At 46.5% G+C, this 20,315-nt stretch overlaps 1 protein-coding gene and 1 long non-coding RNA gene across 2 annotated transcripts in view; both read left to right on the forward strand.

Annotated features, from left to right (window-relative positions):
- Positions 1-16,006, forward strand: part of mocos (molybdenum cofactor sulfurase) — a 421,047-nt gene extending 405,041 nt beyond the window's left edge. Inside the window, exons 13-15 of the mRNA XM_072508890.1 lie at positions 2,975-3,122; positions 8,207-8,311; positions 14,699-16,006. Of these exons, the coding sequence (XP_072364991.1) occupies positions 2,975-3,122; positions 8,207-8,311; positions 14,699-14,830 (385 nt within the window). The 3' untranslated portion in view covers positions 14,831-16,006. The remainder of the gene's footprint in view (positions 1-2,974; positions 3,123-8,206; positions 8,312-14,698) is intronic.
- A 1,770-nt stretch (positions 16,007-17,776) lies between these two features.
- Positions 17,777-20,315, forward strand: part of LOC140425063 (uncharacterized) — a 37,441-nt gene continuing 34,902 nt past the window's right edge. Inside the window, exon 1 of the long non-coding RNA XR_011947756.1 lies at positions 17,777-18,631. This is a non-coding gene — a long non-coding RNA (uncharacterized lncRNA). The remainder of the gene's footprint in view (positions 18,632-20,315) is intronic.

Raw genomic sequence — 20,315 nt, forward strand, 5'->3', positions numbered from 1 at the left:
CTTAAAACTTCCTTTGTTTTCCTAACATGAGTAACACAAAGGAAAATAGTTGTGGCTGTTGAAGGCAATCTCTGTTCTCGGACACTGCTGCAGGAGATTTTTTTCTTTACTCTTTCATGAGATATGGGTGGCACTGTGAAGTCCAGCATTTGCTGCCCATCCCAAATTGCTACAGAGGGGAGTGGCTTGCTAGGCTATTGCAGAGGGCAGTTAAGAGTCAACCATGTAGTTGTGAGTCTGGAGTCGCATGTGGGCCAAACTAGGTAAAGATGGTAGATTCCTTTCAGACATTATGAACTGGATTGATTTTATGTCAATTAATCAATTATAGTTGTCATAGTCACCATTACTGAGGCTAGCATTCAATTTCAGATTTATCAATTTAATTTAAATTTTGAACCTATGACCCCAGAGCATTTGTATGGACCTCTGGATTACTCTTCCAGTGACATTGCCACCATGACACCTTCTCCCCAAGGAGTTTCTAAGCTGCTTTAGCAATGGCTTTCCTTCCATCATAAAAATCAAAAATTGGACTTCTCACGAGTAATGCTGCATTTAGTTACATTCCCAACTCATCCAATATAAAACAGCCCATGTTAGTCCATAGCAGGACCTGAGAAACAGCCAGACTTGGGTCGACAAGGGACAAGTAACATTTGCCAGTTTAAGTGCCAGCTAATAATCACCTTGAACAAAAAACGGTCAATTTATCTCTAACGTTACCATCACCATTTTCACCATGTCTCCAACTATCAATGCCCTGGGAATCTGCACTGACCAGAAGCTTAACTGGATCCTCAGATATATTATGGTTGTGACATTTACTAAATTGCTGTTTCGTGATTCATAAAGAAGGAACGATTTTCAACTTTATAACAAAGTGTCTTGCTTGGTCATTTTATTCTGCCATGGTTTATAAAGTGAGCGTTAGAGTAAGGGGTTACTGAATTTACTATCCTACAGATAACACATTTTGGTAACCATTGGAAAACGTTTCACAAATTCATTGTGGCCAGCTTGTGGCACATTAAAACTACGTTGAAAGCGTCCCCTTAGCTCAGGAAGCAAGTTAGAAGGCATAAATCTGAAATATCCTTTGTCTGTCCTGGCATGGATATGTTTAATAAATTTGGTACTACTGTAGATATCTTGGGCGTCATTCTCCGACCCCCCGCCGGGTCGGAGAATGGCCGTTGGCTGCCGTGAATCCCGCCCCCCGCCCCCGCCGAAGTCTCCGGTACCGGAGATTGGGCGGGGGCGGGAATCGGGCCATGCCGGTTGGCGGGACCCCCCGCTGGATTCTCCGGCCCGGATGGGCCGAAGTCCCGCCCAGAAATTGCCTGTCCCGCCGGCGTAAATCAAACCTGGTATTTACCGGCGGGACCAGGCGGCGTGGGCGGGCTCCGGGGTCCTGTGGGGGGGCACGGGGCGATCTGACCCTGGGGGGTGCCCCCACGGTGGCCTGGCCCGCGATCGGGGCCCACCGATCCGCGGGCGGGCCTGTGCCATGGGGGCACTCTTTCCCTTCCGCCTCCGCTACGGCCTCCACCATGCTGGAGGCGGAAGAGACTCTCCCCACTGCGCATGCGTGGGAAACTGACAGCGGCCGCTGACGCTCCCGCGCATGCGCCGCATTTCCGCGCCAGCTGGCGGGGCAACAAACGCCATTTCCGCCAGCTGGTGGGGCGGAAATCCCTCCGGCGTCGGCCTAGCCCCTCAATGTTGGGGCTAGGCCGCCAAAGCTGCGGAGCATTCCGCACCTTTGGGCCGGCGCGATGCCCGTCTGATTGGCGCCGTCTTTGGCGCCAGTCGGCGGACATCCCGCCGTTGGGGGAGAATTTCGCCCCTTGTTTTTAATTTTAGAGTACCCAACTCATTTTTTTCAATTAAGGGCCACCTTGCACATCTTTGGGTTGTGAGGATGAAACCCACACAAACACGGGGAGAATGTGTAAACTCCACACAGACAGTGACCCAGAGCCGGGGTTGAACCGGGGACCTCGGTGCTATGAGGCAGCAGTGCTAACCACTGCGCTACCATGCTGCCCTCTACTGTAAATATCTTGATGTCAGTCACTTTTATATGCCATTGGAGTTTGGGAAATATTACAACGTTTTTAAACAAATTCATTGCGGCCAGCTTCATCAAGGTTATTGTCTATGAGGTTCTGAGACACGTCTCATTATTTTTTTCAATATTTATCAGGCGGAATTATCTCCCCCCCCCCCCACGCCGGGTGAGAGAATCGTCGGGGCGCCGCGCGAGTCCCGCCACGCTGCCCCGGCACCCGCACACGATTCTCCCACCCCCCCCCCCCCAAACCGGAGCGGCGAGAATCACGGCTGGCCGCTGTTTGTAACGGGCGAGCGGCGATTCTCCGGCCCGGATGGGCCGAGCAGCCTGCCCAACACGACAGGTTCCCACCGGCGCCGTCCACACCTGGTCGCTGCCGGCGGGAACAGCGCGGGAACGCTGGGGGGGCGGCCTGTGGAGGGGGGTTCCTGCACCGGGCGGGGGGGGGGGACTCAAAAGGGGTCTGGCCCGCGATCGGTGCCCACTGATCGGCGGGCCAGCCTCTCTGAAGGAGGACTTCCTTTCCTCCGCTGCCCCGCAAGATCCATCCGACATCTTCTTGCAGGGCGGCCGCGGGGAGGACGGCAACTGCGTATGCGCGGGTTGCCGCCGGTCTACCTGCACATGCGCGGATGACGTCATTTACACGGCGCCAAGGCCCGGCACGCGTAAATGACGCGGTGCTGCTCCTAGCCCCCCGGGGGCGGGAGAATAGGGGGCTGGGAACGGCCTGCGACGCCGGAGTGAAACACTCGGTTTTCACTCCGGGTCGGCACTTAGTCTCCCGATGGGAGAATTGCGCCCATGATTTTAGAAGCTGCTGATTGTTTGAAATATTTCTCCAGACCACCTCATAATTCCAAATAATTGTTAAATATGATTGTGCTTCTGTGATAGAGATGGAACATGTGATTCTAATTCTGCTGAAGCATTAACAATTGAGGAACTAATCCATCGTTTTCGTGCCAACCTTGTGGTAAGCACAATGAGGCCATATGAAGAAGATGACTGGGCTGTGATAGATATTGGTGGTGTTTCTTTTCAGGTAAAAATACATTTTCTCACAGCGTTTTAAAAAGATTGTTACAAAAGTTTGAGAGTGCCTGTCACAATCAGATATCTCACTCCAAAGTATCAAAAATAAAAAAGAGAAAACAAACTATTTGTCCTGACCTGTAGCCAGAGGTTTACAAGCACTGAAGAAATGCTGCAAATTTCTACTACTGCAGAATCTATTCAGTCCACATGCACACACAGAGTAACTACACAGTAAAGGGACTGATCAAGTTAGAAATTAAGTACCACACCCATTCTCCAGACTCCAGATTACCTGTGATTAATACCAAAGAAAACCAACTAATAACAGCTGAGACATTCCTACATAAATTTGTTTGTGTCATATATGGAACTGTTTGCTTACAGTGTGTGAATACATCTAATAATGAGACAGTGTTTTTTTTCTATTAAAATTAGACATCATTATTCAGTCTTTTCACTAACTCGACACAGTGTTGCTCCCACTCCGCTACTGTAATGGGGGGGGGGGGGGGGGTCGGTTAGCTCAGCTGACTAATGAAGGTCCCGCCTTCTCAACCTTGCCCCTCGCCTGAGGTGTGGTGACCCTCAGGTTAAATCACCACGAGTCAGCACTCTCTAAATGGGAGAGCAGCCTATGGTTCTCGGGGATATGGCAACTTTCATTGTAACAGGGTTTCTGTTCTCCTGAAGTTATGGAAGCAATGCAGGAGCAGCTGAGAAAGTTTTCAGCAATATGCTTGTTTACATAAAAAGATAATTTTGTAGGTTTGCTTGGTGCAGTGCATTGGCAAATAGGAAGTGGGGAGGGAGGGTGTGACTCCATGATCCTGCATGAGTTGCCTGTAGGCTATAAAGATTAGGGATTCAGCTAAAGCACTTAAACTCTTGATTCCCTAACTCCGTTTCTTCATGAAGCGTGAAGTAATACCAACCCTACTGTTTCATAATACCTAAAAATCATAATATAAGATCATGAATGATTTTTGAAACATAAACATATATTGATTGGCAGTTGGTTTATAAAGTTCATTAGTAGCTTATCTAAACTCTAAAAGGCAGAGTTCCTTCCAAAAGTTATATTATTGCATCTGAAAATGCTTTATAAAAACCTTTTAAAGAATCTTTTGGAAGTCATACGGCAAAAGTCTACTAAATTGGACCTGGGATAAAGGGGTTGTCCTATGATGAACGGCTGAGCAAATTAGGCCGAATAATCTCAGGAATTTAAAAGAAAGGGAGCCAAACTCATTGAAACATACAAGATTCTGAAAGGGTTTGTTGGGGTAGATGCTGAGTGATTGTTTCCACTGGTCGGGAATCTAAAACATGTAGACACAGTCTCAGGATAAGGAACAAGATGAGGTGGACATTATTTCACTTGAAGAGTTGTGAATCTTTAGAATTCTCTACCCCAGAAGATTGTAGATGTTCCATTGTTGAAAGAATTTAAGGTTGGGATGGACAAATTTTTGGGCTCTCTTTGAATCAAGGGATATGGAGAGCAGGCAGGAGAGTGGAGTTAAAATCCAATATCAGCCATTGTTATATTGAATGTCGGAGCAGGCTCAATGGACTCTATGGTCTAATCCTGCTGCTATTTTGTGTGGTCCTACCTTTTATCGCCTCACGTGTTAAAAAATAATCCATCCGTGTTCCGCAATCACTCTTACCTGACACAGTAACCTTCTTAGGGGATGAAAACTAACCTACGGGTCAAAGCTTAAGAATGCAATAATACATTAAAATGCATTTATTTACACAGGAGTAACAAAGATAACACCTCCAAAAATAATGGCAATTAAATTAATACAAAAATATTCTAATAATCTTTATTATTGTCACAAGTAGGCTTACATTAACACTGCAATGAAGTTACTGTGAAAAGTCCCTAGTCGCCACACTCCGGCGCCTGTTCGTGTACACAGAGGGAGAATTCAGAATGTCCAATTCACCTAACAAGCCCGTCTTTCTGGACTTGTGGGAGGAAACCGGAGCACCCGGAGGAAACCCATGCAGATACGGGGAGAATGTGCAGACTCCACGCAGACTGTGACCCAAGCAGGAATTGAACCCAGGACCCTGGCGCTGTGAAGCAACATTGCTAACCACTGTGCTACTCTGCCGCCCATATATGAATAGTAACTGACAGGTAAAGACCCTCTGGATAAGCCAACCTGTCCCAATCACTTGCAATACACCCCCAATTCTTAAAAAGTAAAGATTTCAATTATTAATTTCAATGATCAGTCTTATTTGACTTATTTTTATGGGCAGCACAATAGCACAGTGGGTAGCACTGTTGTTTCACAGCTCCAGGGTGCATGGTTCGATTCCCGGCTTGGCTCACTGTCTGTGTGGAGTCTGCATAGTCTCCCTGTACCTCCGTCGGTTTCCTCCAGGTGCTCTGGTTTCCTCCCACAAGGCCCGAAAGACGTGCTGTTAGTTGAATTAAATATTCTGAATTCTCCCTCTGTGAACCCGAACAGGCGCCAGAATGTAGCGACTAAGGGCTTGTCACAGTAACTTCATTGCAGTGTTAATGTAAGCCTACTTGTGACAATAAAGATTACTTATTTATTTATTATTTTTATTTTCATTACCTTGAAAAAATTTAACAATAATAAATGGGTGTATGGGGATTCTTAGTAAATAGTGCCGATCCACTACTCTTTTAGTACCACTAGACAGCAAATTGCAATTCTACGGTACTCCTTAAGCAGTGACACCTCAAAGTGCTTTACATTGAAGAATGCAGAACAGTTGGATGTAAGAAGTAGGATGGAGTTTCAAAATACAATATAGGGTGGGAAATGAAAGCCATAGGGAGTTTTGTCAATGGGTGTTTTGTTTTGAAACATAGCGGGTAAAAGAAGGGTGGCACAATGGTTAGCACTGCTGCCTCACAGCTCCAGGGTCCCAGGTTCAATTCTGTTCTTGGGTGACTGTGTGGAGTTTGCATTTTCTTCCTGTGTCTGTGTGGGTTTCCTTTGGGTGCTCTGGTTTCCTCCCACAGTCCAAAGATGTGCAGGTTAGGTGGATTTGCCATGCTAAATTGCCCCTTAGTGTCCAAAAGGTTAGGTGGTGTTACTGGGTTATGGGGATAAGTCGGAGGCTTGGGCTTAAGTAGTGTGCTCTTTCCAAGGGCTGGTGCAGACTCGATGGGCCGAATGGCCTCCTTCTGCATTGTAAATTCTATGATTCTATGAATAGAGAGAGCAGTGTTGGCGTGGCTAAATAAGGAGCAATCAGTAATGAAGGAGTGAAAACCAGGAAAATTGAGATGTAGAGGAGACGGGCTGAAATAAGAAAATTATTCCAAACATTTAAGTCAATTCCTAACTCTTCCAAGCCAACAGGAGGAGAAAGGCAATGCTTGCACTCCAGGTCCCCAGCTCTCTATTTCCAGCCATTCCCTCACAGGATACTTACCTCTTTACAAGAGGGAAACTTATAAGTTAGTGTTCACATCCACTTTCTGTCAGCTTGTCCTTCTCGCTGGTAGAATTTGTAGGTGTGGAAGAAACCTTAGTGCGTTTCTGCAGTGTACCTTGTATATAATGCAAACCATAGCCAAGGTACACAGAGGGGGAGGGGAGGGGTGCTCGTTCAAAGGTACTCAATGTCTGGGGCTGGAAATTCCAGACGGCATGTGTAGAATGTCTTCAGTTGGCCTAATTGGCTACCCATGGCTGACAGGTGGGTAGCCTTCACCCTGCAGTAGCTGCTTCCCTGAAAATAGGCCAGAGGCAGCAACATGTTGGCATACCAATATGCTGGCCAGTAATGCAAAATTGGCATCTGACCCTGATTAAATGCCCTCCCAACCTCCAAGCTCGCTATGGGACAAAGCATAAAATATCGCCCCATTTCTCTAGAGCATTAGTCCAGGTCTTTGGGAAACTATGGCCCATATCTTCCATTCTCCCGATCATCAAAGTCTGGATGTACCCCCCCCCCCCAACGTGTACGTCAGGACCCTGAGGAAGATCAATTCTGTAGGAATTGCCTGGGAGTTTTGAACTTCCAATGGGCAATTTCCCTGCTCTCCAAGATCCTCTGAAAAAGTCCGCAAACTTTGAATTAGAGTCAAAGACTTCAGACAGTTCCGACCTGACTACCCCCGATACACATACCCACTCACCCACCTGCCATCTACCATCTCATCCACCTGCCACCCTTCTCATTTGCTACTCCACTATCTCACCCACTTTGCCCATCCATCCTACATATTTTCTCACTCACCCTACCCACATACATGCCCATCCTCCCTTACACACATTCACTAACACTGAATAGCTTTGGAACCTTTAAACACTTAGTAGAATATGGCAGTTAGTGCTGTCAAAAAGGGGGATGGCTTCTGTACTAATTTTCTTCACTACTCTCTCCTGTGCTGACAGAGTTATTCTGTGTCATGAATCAGAAGTTTGGCCAGAAAAATTGTATCCAGGTAAGTGGGTGGTTCTCGGCCTGCTCAAGCCAGTCAAAGCGATTATGATTGGAAGATTTGGCCAATACCACTATGCTCTCAACCCTGCCAATATTCTGTCTAATTATGGGGTCATTTGGCAAACTACCACAGAAATTACTGACAACTACATATGACTGTATGCTTTATATTCAAATGCCTATTCTACTTTAAAAATAATCAAAGTCCAAGAAAATGAAAATGATTTCAAGCATGTTAAAAGAGAAAATTACAAACACAGGCTGAAGAACTCAGGTATCATTTCATATTCCTAATATGAGAGGGTAGCAGACAAAAGCAGAAAAACTGGTGTACATACTTTTGAACAGAAGTATTACTTGCATCATATTTCAAATTATATGATTGAACTACATGTACAAATTATTCGATTTCTTTGCAACTCATTATTGCAAATCAGAAAACAGAGTGAGGAAAATAATTGGTTTAACCCAGGCCTAAATTAGTTTTTTTTTTAATCTTACACTCAAACATTTTCTGTTTTCTAATACCGATACATATTATTTTGAACTCATTACCAGCATATGGTTGATTATAAAATGACACAAGAAACAGTCGTTATGGTATAAAATGTTCACTGTCATGCCATATATAACTTTTTGCAGATTGTAGGGCTGTGTAGCAGATGCCAGATGATTTGCATTAACCAAGAGAATGGAAAAAGAAGCACCGAACCCCTGCAGACTCTCTATTCATCCAAAGACAGAAAGGTAATTATTTCCTCTTCTTTAAAAAGTAAAATGTATTAAAACTCAAATTTGTGTAGTGATGTGCTGTATAAACGAGGAAAGATTGGAAAGTGTTTTGCAAGTCTGTGCAAGAATCCATTCAGAATGTCATAATTTCACTGTCCATAATTTATTACGTCTAATCATATGCCATGTGTGGAACGCTAATAAATTTCACACTGAAGCAATGGGAAGCAGATTCGGTTTTCTCCCAAATTCACTCCCTATTTTTCCCATAAACTCCTAAAGATGCTTGCCAGTTCAGAGATTTGGCAATTTTCCAGCACCTTACATTATGTGTGAGTCTGGTTAGTTTCTCTTGTATTTTTTATTGGCTTATGGGTCCGATTTAACGGGAAACAAACAGCATGTTTTGGGCACGTTTAGCGGGGTGTTTCTCATCAGTGCAGGAACAGACCGGGGCGGCATTTAAAAATGCCACCCCGATCCCTGGAACCCCCAGATGCCCCAATATACCTATGAAGGGGTCCTTGAGCCCCCCCGCCCCCCCTCAGCCCATCTCATAAGGGCAGGGCACGCCTGGGCCCGATCCGTGGCAGTGTCCACCTGGAGCCCGGGCACCTTGACACTGCCAGCCTGGAAGTGCCACCAGTGCCAAGATGCCTGGGTGGCATCGGAGGATGCCAGGTACCACCCTGCCTAGAACCCGACCACCCGGGGGCCTCCAATCTCCTGGGAGAACCCCCAAGGTGTCGTTACACCTGGTCCAAGTTTGTGCAGACCAGTGCTAAACGGCGCTTAGTCAAGGTCCCCAAGGTGTGGGCGTTTGATCCCGCGTCTTGGGCAACTCTGGCGCAAACATATTTAAGTGCACTTAACTGCACACTTAAATATGAAAATCTGGATCCCGCAGATTGAGGGCAAGATCCAGATCACAATGTCTCACGAGATCTCGTTAGATCTCACGAGGCGCAATGAGCGTCGTAAACCTCGCGAGCGGTCTCACGAGATTTACAGTTTCGTCATGTCCTGAGTTTTGTGCGATGAGGTCATTAGTTCGTGCCCTATAGGATATAGAACATAACATCTTCCTTCTAGAATGCCTGACCACAAGTATGTGAACTGGAGATGCATTGTAGGTATACATTTTATGCTCAAACGTAAAACAATGACAAAACTTCAAAAAGCAGGAATAAAAATGTAACTTACTCTTTACATTTTCCTTATCCAAATACTGTATTTTCCATTTTCCCAATCCCAAAGTACTGTAGTAAAATGTTGCTTGGATCTGTCAAAATAGTTCTAGTAAACTATGTTTCCAAACAATAGATTTCTGAAGAAGAGATTATCTCTAATTTTACACTTCCCTACAAGTAGAAACAATTTCTCTTGTGGAAACATTAGCCTCTTGGGTACCCTTTATTTCTGTTCTGTAATTTGTATCTTCTGCTGTGAAGACAGAGACAATCTTTGTTCAACCCATCTGTCATTTTCTAATTTCCCATGATAATTTCTCCTGTCTCGGCTTCTCAGGAACCAACATTTACTTTAGTTACTCTTCTTCTTGGCCCATGCCCACCTGGCTGCAGCTGTCCTGATGCTGCCCTGATCCAAATAACTGATGCATGTAGAAATGGTACAGCAGTTATCATGGGGGATTTTAATCTACATGTCAATTGGTTTAACCAGGTCGGTCAAGGCAGCCTTGAGGAGGAGTTTATAGAATGTATCCGCGATAGTTTCCTCGAACAGTATGTAATAGAACCTACGAGGGAACAAGCGGTCCTAGATCTGGTCCTGTGTAATGAGACAGGATTGATTAATGATCTCATAGTTACGGATCCTCTCGGAAGGAGCAATCACAATATGGTGGAATTTAAAATACAGATGGAGGGTGAGAAGGTAAAATCAAACACTAGTGTTTTGTGCTTAAACAAAGGAGATTACAATGGGATGAGAGAAGAGCTAGCTGAGGTAGACTTGGAGCAAAGATTTATGGTGAAACAGTTGAGGAACAGTGGAGAACCTTCCAAGCGATTTTTCACAGTGCTCAGGAAAGGTTTATACCAACAAAAAGGAAGGACGGTAGAAAGAGGGAAAATCGACCGTGGATATCTAAGGAAATAAGGGAAAGTATCAAATTGAAGGAAAAAGCATACAAGGTGTCAAAGATTAGTGGGAGACTAGAGGACTGGGAAATCTTTAGGGGGCAACAGAAAGCTACTAAAAAAGCTATAAAGAAGAGTAAGATAGATTATGAGAGTAAACTTGCTCAGAATATAAAAACAGATAGTAAAAGTTTCTACAAATATATAAAACAAAAAAGAGTGCCTACGGTAAATATTGGTCCTTTAGAGGATGAGAAGGGAGATTTAATAATGGGAGATGAGGAAATGGCTGAGGAACTGAACAGGTTTTTTGGGTCGGTCTTCACAGTGGAAGACACAAATAACATGCCAGTGACTGATGGAATTGAGGCTATGACAGGTGAGGACCTTGAGATGATTGTTATCACTAAGGAGCTAGTGATGGGCAAGCTAATGGGGCTAAAGGTAGACAAGTCTCTTGGCCCTGATGGAATGCATCCCAGAGAGTTAAAAGAGTTGGCTAGGGAAATTGCAAATGCACTAGTGATAATTTACTAAACTTCACTAGACTCTGGGGTGGTCCCGGCAGATTGGAAATTAGCAAACGTGACACCACTGTTTAAAAAAGGAGGTAGGCTGAAAGCGGGTAATTATAGGCCAGTTAGCTGAACTTCGGTAGTAGGGAAGATGCTGGAATCTATCATTAAGGAAGAAATAGCGAGGCATCTGGATGGAAATTGTCCCATTGGGCAGACGCAGCATGGGTTCATAAAGGGCAGGTCATGCCTAACTAATTTAGTGGAATTTTTTGAGGACATTACCAGTGCAGTAGATAACGGGGAGCCAATGGATGTGGTATATCTGGATTTCCAGAAAGCTTTTGACAAGGTGTCACACAAAAGGTTGCTGCATAAGATAAAGATGCATGGCATTAAGGGTAAAGTAGTAGCATGGATAGAGGATTGGTTAATTAATAGAAAGCAAAGAGTGGGGATTAATGGATGTTTCTCTGGTTGGCAATCAGTAGCTAGTGGTGTCCCTCAGGGATCAGTGTTGGGCCCACAATTGTTCACAATTTACATAAATGATTTGGGGACCAAGTGCAATGTGTCCAAGTTTGCAGACGACACTAAGGTGAGTGGTAAAGCAAACAGTGCAGAGGATACCAGGGGCAGAATTCTCCGGTATCGGCGCGATGTCCGCCGACTGGCGCCCAAAACGGCTCAAATCAGTCGGGCATCGCGCCGCCCCAAAGGTGCGGAATGCTCCGCATCTTGGGGGGCCAAGCCCCAACCTTAAGGGGCTAGGCCCGCACCAGATGAATTTCTGCCCCACCAGCTGGCGCGGAAATGACATCTCCGGGCGGCGCACGCGCGGGAGCGTCAGCGGCCGCTGACGGCATTCCCGTGCATGCGCAGTGGAGGGAGTCTCTTCCGCCTCCGCCATGGTGGAGACCGTGACGAAGGCGGAAGAAATAGAGTGCCCCCACGGCACAGGCCCGCCCGCGGATCGGTGGGCCCCGATCACGGGCCAGGCCACCGTGGGGGCATCCCCCCAGGACCCCGGAGCCCGCCCGCGCCGCCTTGTCCCGCCAGTAAGGTAGGTGGTTGAATCTACGCCGGCGGGGCAGGCATTTTAGCAGCGGGACTTTGGCCCATCCGGGCCGGAAAATCGCGGGGGGGGGCCCGCCAACCGGCGCAGCGCGATTCCCGCCCCCGCCGAATATCCGGTGCCGGGGAATTCGGCAACCGGCGGGGGCGGGATTCACGCCAGCCCCCGCCGATTCTCCGACCCGGCGGGGGGTCGGAGAATCTCGCCCCAGAAGTCTGCAGAGGGATTCGGATAGGTTAAGTGAATGGGCAAGGGACTGGCAGATGGAATACAATGTTGACAAATGTGAGGTTATCCATTTTGGTAGGAATAACAGCAAAAGGGATTATTATTTAAATGATAAAATATTAAAACATGCTGCTGTGCAGAGAGACCTGGGTGTGCTAGTGCATGAGTCGCAAAAAGTTGGTTTTCAGGTGCAACAGGTGATTAAGAAGGCAAATGGAGTTTTGTCCTTCATTGTTAAAGGGATGGAATTTAAGACTAGGGAAGTTATGCTGCAATTGTATACGGTGTTAGTGAGGCCAAACCTGGAGTATTGTGTTCAGTTTTGGTCTCCTTCCCTTAGAAAGGACGTACTGGCGCTGGAGGGTGTGCAGAGGAGATTCACTAGATTAATCCCAGAGCTGTAGGGATTGGATTACGAGGGAAGGTTGAGTCGACTGGGACTTGGAATTTAGAAGGATGCAGGGAGATCTTATAGAAACATATAAAATTATGAAGGGAATAGATAGGATAGATGCAGGCAGGTTGTTTCCACTGGCGGGTGAAAGCAGAACTAGGGGGCATAGCCTCAAAATAAGAGGAAGTAGATTTAGGACCGAGCTTAGGAGGAACTTCTTGACCCAAAGGGTTGTGAATCAATGGAATTCCTTGCCCAGTGAAGCAGTTGAGGCTCCTTCATTAAATGTTTTTATGATAAAGATAGATAGTTTTTTGAAGAATAAAGGGATTAAGGGTTATGGTGTTCGGGCCGGAAAGTGGAGCCGAGTCCACAAAAGATCAGCCATGATCTCATTGATTGGTGGAGCAGGCTCGAGGGGCCAGATGGCCTACTCCTGCTCCTAGTTCTTATGTCTATGTGGAAGGAATTCCCCTCCACAATTGTGGTCTGGCAGCTTTGGCAATTTTTTTACTTCAGAAGTTTCAAAGGGGCTGACAGGGCCTCACAAGATGGAAATACTCTCTTTCTCTCTATGGTAGGCTGGAGGCCCCCCCTCATTGGAGCTCCAGCTTCAAAATCTCACCACCATATCCTTAATTTATTGGCGAGTGCGCCCTATGGTCACTAATTGACCAATCTAGTCAAAATTGATGTCAAGTGAATACTCCAAACACAGTGTGGAGTTTGAACTTGCATTTGACCTCGACATTCGGGTACCAACACAAAGAGTGCGATCTACGCAAATGGGGACAGGGTCCCGTAGCGCACGGGTTTACCTGGTGTTTCCCGGCGCTCGGAGCGCTGAGAAACACCCCACTATCTAACGCCCTAATGAGGCAGCACTTAGCCACGTTTTCTGCACTGAGGAGCACCGCTCGCCGGAACTCCTCAGTGCAGCGAGAGATTGGGAAGTCGTTTCTAAATGGTGTCCTGATCTCTGGAGCCCCCGACACGACCCCCCCCCCTCCCCCCAACAAAGCCGCAACTCATTATAAGTACGTTCCTGGGCCTGCCCACCCCACCCCAGGGTATACATCAGCCCAATCACCGCTGCCTCAAAAATGCCAACTTGGTGGTGCCAGCCTGGCGCCATGGCAATGCCCCTGCCAGCTGGCAGTGCCACCTGGATACCTTGGCAATGTCAGGCTGCACCCAGGTGACACTGCCAGGGTGCCAGGCTGGCACTGCTCAGGTGCCCAGGTGATAATGCATAAAGCAGTTCTGCATATAATATTATACATGACCTCCAACCAGCAGGTGGCAGTGTGGCAGTGTAAGTCCACCATGCGGCTCTGCGCCTCGAGGTAGTTGGGAATAAGTTGTGTTGGTGGATAGACGTATTTTGCAGTAGCTCAATAATAGTGTTAGTAGTTTATTTATTTATTTATTTATTCCAGTTATCTTTACCACGCAGTTGTGTCATAATAAATTATTTAAACTAGATGTTCAGGAGGGCATTATTCATATCGGCCAGTCCACAGAACATGACATTGATGACCCTGCCTATAGTCAGATTTGACACAGACCGCCCCCACCCCCCGGCTTGCTTCTCTCATTAACCTCCTTCCTGCTGGATGGTCACTAATTGTTCATCCAACAATTGACTGGATGAGTTGAGATGGTGAGGTTGGGAACGAGCAGACCATTCTATTTCCATCCCACACTCCACAAAAAAATGTAAAATCCAGCCCAATGGCTTTGGGGTCAGTATCATCAATTTAAAATATGGTCTTGCTCCAATCAATCGTAATGCCATTTATTCTCAATAAAACTGGGGTAACATGTGAATCTTTGAAACTTCCTTCCTCAAAAGGCAGTGGAAGCAGAGCCTTGGAACATTTTTAAGGCAGAGGTAGATAGATTCTTGATAAGTGGATAAAAAGTTATAGGTCGGCGGGAATGTGGAGAAATCAGATCCGCCATGATCTGACGAAATGGTGGAGCAGGTCTGAGGGGCCTGCTTCTGCTCCTAATTAATATGTTTATATATATGTATGTATGTATAAATAAACTGTGGCATTTTAACTTAAGTCATAATCTTTCCAGATGACCTTTGGGGCATACCTGCTTCATCAGCCACCAGCAACATCAGGGCATTGTGCAATCCTGGCTGTAGGATCTCAGGCCTACGTGAGAAAAAGAGAGAAAAGAACAACTATTCCTTCTGCTGGACAATGACATCCTCTGCAGTTTCTGCAGGAGCGAATGCTCCACATGAATGCTTCAGTATAACCTCACAATGAAGTTATGAATGAATATTCCATTTATGGATCGCCAAAGTAAAGCCTGTGTTGATTCCTGCTTACTGAACTGAAATCCTGTTAGGAATGCACTATTTCCGAATTTAGAAAAAGAGAATACAATAATTTTCAGCTGTGAATGAGATTATGACAAAGTCGGAACTGCCCAAATGAATCTGAATTCTAAATTATTTTGGTTGTTGTAATTGACTGCACTATATAATAATTTTTGATACGTTGAGGAATTAGTAGTTCAACGTGTGAAGGAACTGAATTATATCAATTGACTTATTTTGAGTACATTATTCAGGTTAAACACAGATAGATTTTGATTTTATTCCTCTCCCTGGCTGCTAAAATCAAGGTGCTGGCTAAATGGTTGTATTTATCTGACACTCAAGAGACATCATTGTGATTAACTGACCAATTAACATTTGCAAACTTATTATAAATCTTCTATGGTTGTAAAACTGAGAAATTGAGATTATTGCCTGAACCTCACCACAATTTATTAATGTGCACTGGCTTTTGGTGAGTTTCTTGATACTTTTGTAGAATCAGGACATTTTGACCAGCATTGTTTAAATAGCTTTAATTTTGTTAAAACTGAATTTATTTTGTTAATCTTACCTAGGCAACACTGAGGATGATGCATTTGACCTTAGTACTACAGGGTCAGAGAGCAAAACTCAGCTAGTTTTCTTTTTGCTGCTCACTAGTGACCTCAACTGCAAAATACATGTGAAAATGCATAAATGCAACACTGAATTTAGCCACTTTCAAGTTGAATGGTCTGATGACATTCACTGACTGTGCAACCATGTGGACACCCCAATAAGCTGAACAAAAACATCGGAACTTACTTTCCAATGATTTACATTTGAGCAAACTAAATTCAAATGAAGTAAAATTAAAGATAATTTTGATAAATTATAACTTAGCTGCTAATGGCTATGCTCTCTTAATATATCTGCTAACAAATTGTGTAATTGCTACTTAAATTGCCAAAGATTTTGTCACATTGGTGTTAAATTTGTTTTTACAATGTTGACATGTAAAATTATCAGCATATTTAAACGATTAAAAAATAAGGAATTTAGATGAATAATCTGAATCATATCTCCTCTGAATCACTTCTCCCTCATTTCTTGCCTCCACCCAATAGGACTGATATTACCTTTATCACTGGGTGATAGTGAATCAGCAGCTTCTCGAACACCTCATCCAATTTATTTTTCTAGTGAGTGAGGCTTGCAATCATGGATAAAGCACCACTCCAAACTTCCACCAACAAATTCAAGGTGGACACTACTGACAACCCAGATGGAGAAACTGTTTCCACTGGCAGGTGGGTGGGTAACTAGAAGTCAAAGTTTGAGATTTTCCAGGAAATCAGCAAAGGCCGATGGCAGGAGGGGAAAGTGGCGTTGAGGCAGCTGGTGGCTTTTCCTGCCATTTAGTGCAGCACCAGGTGCCAAAGGTTTTCAGTCACATGTTCCACACCGTATCACTGGCTATACGTAAGGATAATATATGGGACCTCCCTCACATTGCCCCCACCCGGTGGGACAGGGAGAGTTGGACGAATGTGGGTTAATCAGAACTCATGGTCGTGTCTTCGAGATTACACCTGCCCTCGTGCATTTTAAGTTTATGGGGAAAAGGAAATACTGCGTCTCCGCCACCATAACCTCCTATCGCCATAACTTTTGTACCCCTTAGGCCCACCACTATAGGCCTAGCAAGGATCATTTAAGTTAGTATTATAAAGAGCCAGAGATGGTCCCACATCGTGCAGAAACTCTGAGGGAACGAAGACTCAAGATCAGTCAATCAGTTAAGCTTTACCACCAGTTAACGAAAAAACTCCACGCTTTGAAAAATAATCACACAGAGGAACTACTTCAGAGTGACAGTTAGTGGCAGCGAGTATGAGACTGTTAGATGAGCTTACTTGAAAACTGCTATGAATAACATCATTTAATGACAGACAGCAGAGTAAGTCAGGGAGGCAGGAATGATTGATATCAAGACATTAAATGTGACATATATGGGTTCGTTTGAGGGGTGATCATTGAATCACATGCACGGTGTACGTACGGAACATCTGGGAGGTTAAATGTCCCAAAGGCCATATTAAATGCACCCTGCAGCCCTCATATCATTTCGGTCAGTTGGAGTTCTGTAAACATCTTCCATGACCAAAAGAAGGGAATGTTGGAGGGCATTTTGTGATACTGGACTATGATATAAATTATAGGTGGCCCTGTAACTATATTTGTGTTCCTATATTACCTTTGAATAGTTCTTGAAGGGGGGGGTTCAGCGATTATATCTCTTAAAACTGAATCGTTAGCATGAGTAGTTTTACATAAGTTGTTTTATTAAGGATTGAGATGAAGTATAAGACTGAGTAATCATTATTAACCATTAAACATGTATTTTTAGGACATAGCTGTAATACGTACGCAAATGGGATTTAGGATAGCTCACTTGACCCAAAAGGACATTACTTCTGACATCCTGGGCGACATTCTCCACTCCCGCGCCGGTTGGGAGAATCGCCTGGGCCGGCAAAATTTCCCGCGGCGCCGGTCCGACGCCCTCCCGCGATTCTCCCAAGCGGCGGGAACGACCCGTCGAGTTCCGCAGGCCGGAGAATCACCGGAGACACCCAAAATGCCGATTCTCCGGCACCCCCGCTATTCTCAGGCCCGGATGGGCCGAGCGGCCAGGCCAAAATGGCGGGTTCCCCTCGGCGCCGTCCACACCTGGTAGCTGCAGTCGGGAACAGCGCGGGAACGCTGGGGGTGGGGAGCGGCCTGCAGGGGGAGGAGGGGGGATGCTGCACCGAGGGGTCCCTCAAATGTGTGATGGCCCGCGATCGGTGCCCACCGATCGTCGGGCCGTCCTCTCTGAAGAAGGACCTCCTTCCTTCCGCGGCCCCGCAAGATCCATTCGCCACCTTCTTGTGGGGCGGACTCGGAGCGGCCGGCAACCACGCATGCGCGGGTTGGCGCCGCCCAACCTGCGCATGCGCCGGTGACGCCAGTTATGCGGCGCCGGCCGCGTCATGTCTGCGGCGCCGCCTTTACGCGGCGACAAGGCCTGGCGCGTGTCGATGACGCGGCCCCGCTCCTAGCCCATTATCGGGCCATGAATCGGTCGGGATAGGGGCCGTTTCGCGCCGTCATGTACCTCGACGGCTTTCACAACGCCGTGGGCACTTCGGCGCGGGAGTGGAGAATCCCGCCCCTTGTCTTTCTGTTGTTCTGTTTCTCACAGCAGTCAGCAAGCTGCTGGGATTGTAAGCAGCTGTCAGGATGATGATCAATCATGCGCTGCTTGCGACTCTATTGGGTGAAGTTTAAACACTGCTTGCAATTCTATTGGATAACTTTAAAAGAAGCAGCTTCAGGGATTGGATCACGTTCAACTGGGGTGGGCTATTGATTTTTGAATGTTATATAATTACTGTGCTCGGCTCTTTGTTCGGTAGAACAGGTCTTGGCTGATATCCAGTCTGGTCTCCGTGTACACGTAACAAGCTTGATTAAATAGCCATCTTGTCCCAGTTGTGGTGTTTTTGTTTCTCTCTGTACTGAGCTGAGCCACAGGGAATAACCTCATGCGGAAGAACTCAATACACAGGTCTTGAAACCGCTCCTACATTGTTTGGCGCACTGCGAGCATGGGCGTACACAGGATTCTGGCAGAATGATCCGCCTTCTAAATACGGGTGAGTACATTTCAATTTACTACCCAGTAGATGGAGGAGTTATAGATCAGACGGTCGGACCCATAAGTTGTGCGAAAGTTGCGAGTAGGTAGCGGTGGACACACACAACACTGAGAACGTGTTAATGTTGGGAGGGCAAAGACGGACTTTTGTGCCACGCCGATGAGCAGAGGATAAACCGCCGCGTGTTAAAAAGATTGGAAAGGGTCGGGCCCCACAACATTCGATGGAGGCCAAAACAGGGAACCCTAGAGGGGCTCAGAGTAAGTGACCAGTCAGACAAAGCTGGTGTCATTATTCTGAGGTTGTATGTGTAACAGGATTTGAAACCCCACTGCTAAGAGCTGTCGATAAAAGGGGAAGTACAAAGAAATGACAAAGATACATGAATTGGAGCACAAAGGTTAACTGTTTTAGCATGCTATTGATTGGTTTTTAAATTGCCCCGAAACATATGTGTAAATTACATGATACAAGATTAAATTGTGGATGTATGGGAATTCAATAACGCAAGTTAAAAGTAGAAATTCTAAGCATGCATCACCCCTGTGAGGGAACAAAGGTTTAAAAAGTGTTAGCTTGCAGCATAGCAAAGACAAAGGCTGCCATGAATTTTACAAGCAGCAGTATCATGTTTTGTTTGTTTGAAGGAGATTTGTGGAGTCATATTATTATTTAGAGTTATCTTTCTGAGGAATGACCCTGAAGTTGCGGGGTTTTTTTGATGTTGAATCATTTAAGTACTTCAAGTCCAAACAGTTGACAGAAACCTGAAGTCGTGTTTTCTGGCCAAATGCATGATTCCAGGATTATTCTGAACCACATGTGAGAATTTTAATCCGGATATAAATTCACACATGTAAGAATGAGGCCATTTTAATTTAACAAGATTGCTTGGAGTTTGAGATATCAGGGGCGTCATTCTCCGACCCCCCGCCGGGTCGGAGAATGGCCGTTGGCCGCCGTGAATCCCGCCCCCGCCAAAGTCTCCGGTACCGGAGATTGGGCGGGGGCGGGAATCGGGCCGCGCCAGTTTGCGGGACCCCCCGCTCAATTCTCCGGCCCGGATGGGCCGAAGTTCCGCCCAGAAATTGCCTGTCCCGCCGGCGTAAATCAAAGCTGGTATTTATCGGCGGGACCAGGCGGCGTGGGCGGGCTCCGGGGTCCTGGGGGGGCGCGGGGCGATCTGACCCCGGGGGGTGCCCCCACGGTGGCCTAGCCCACGATCAGGGCCCACCGATCCGCGGGCAGGCCTGTGCCGTGGGGGCACTCTTTCCCTTCCGCCTCCGCCACGGCCTCCACCATGGCAGAGGCGGAAGAGACTCTCCCCACTGCGCATGCGCGGGAAACTGTCGGCGGCCGCTGACGCTCCCGCGCATGCGCCGCATTTCCGCGCCAGCTGGCGGGGCACCAAACGCCATTTCCGCCAGCTGGCGGGGCGGAAATCCCTCCGCCGCCGGCCTAGCCCCTCACTGTTGGGGCTCGGCCCCCAAAGATGCGGAGCATTCCGCACCTTTGGGCCGGCGCGATGCCGGTCTGATTGGCGCCGTTTTTGGCGCCAGTCGGCGGACATCGTGCCGTTGGGGGAGAATTTCGCCCCTGAATTGATTATGTCTGATCCTGTATTGGATTGATTTTATGTTAAAACTTTGGGGCAGGTTGAAAAATAATTATTCCTGACGCA

The sequence above is a fragment of the Scyliorhinus torazame genome, chromosome 6, assembly GCF_047496885.1.
Source record: "Scyliorhinus torazame isolate Kashiwa2021f chromosome 6, sScyTor2.1, whole genome shotgun sequence".
Classification (NCBI taxonomy): Eukaryota; Metazoa; Chordata; class Chondrichthyes; order Carcharhiniformes; family Scyliorhinidae; genus Scyliorhinus; species Scyliorhinus torazame.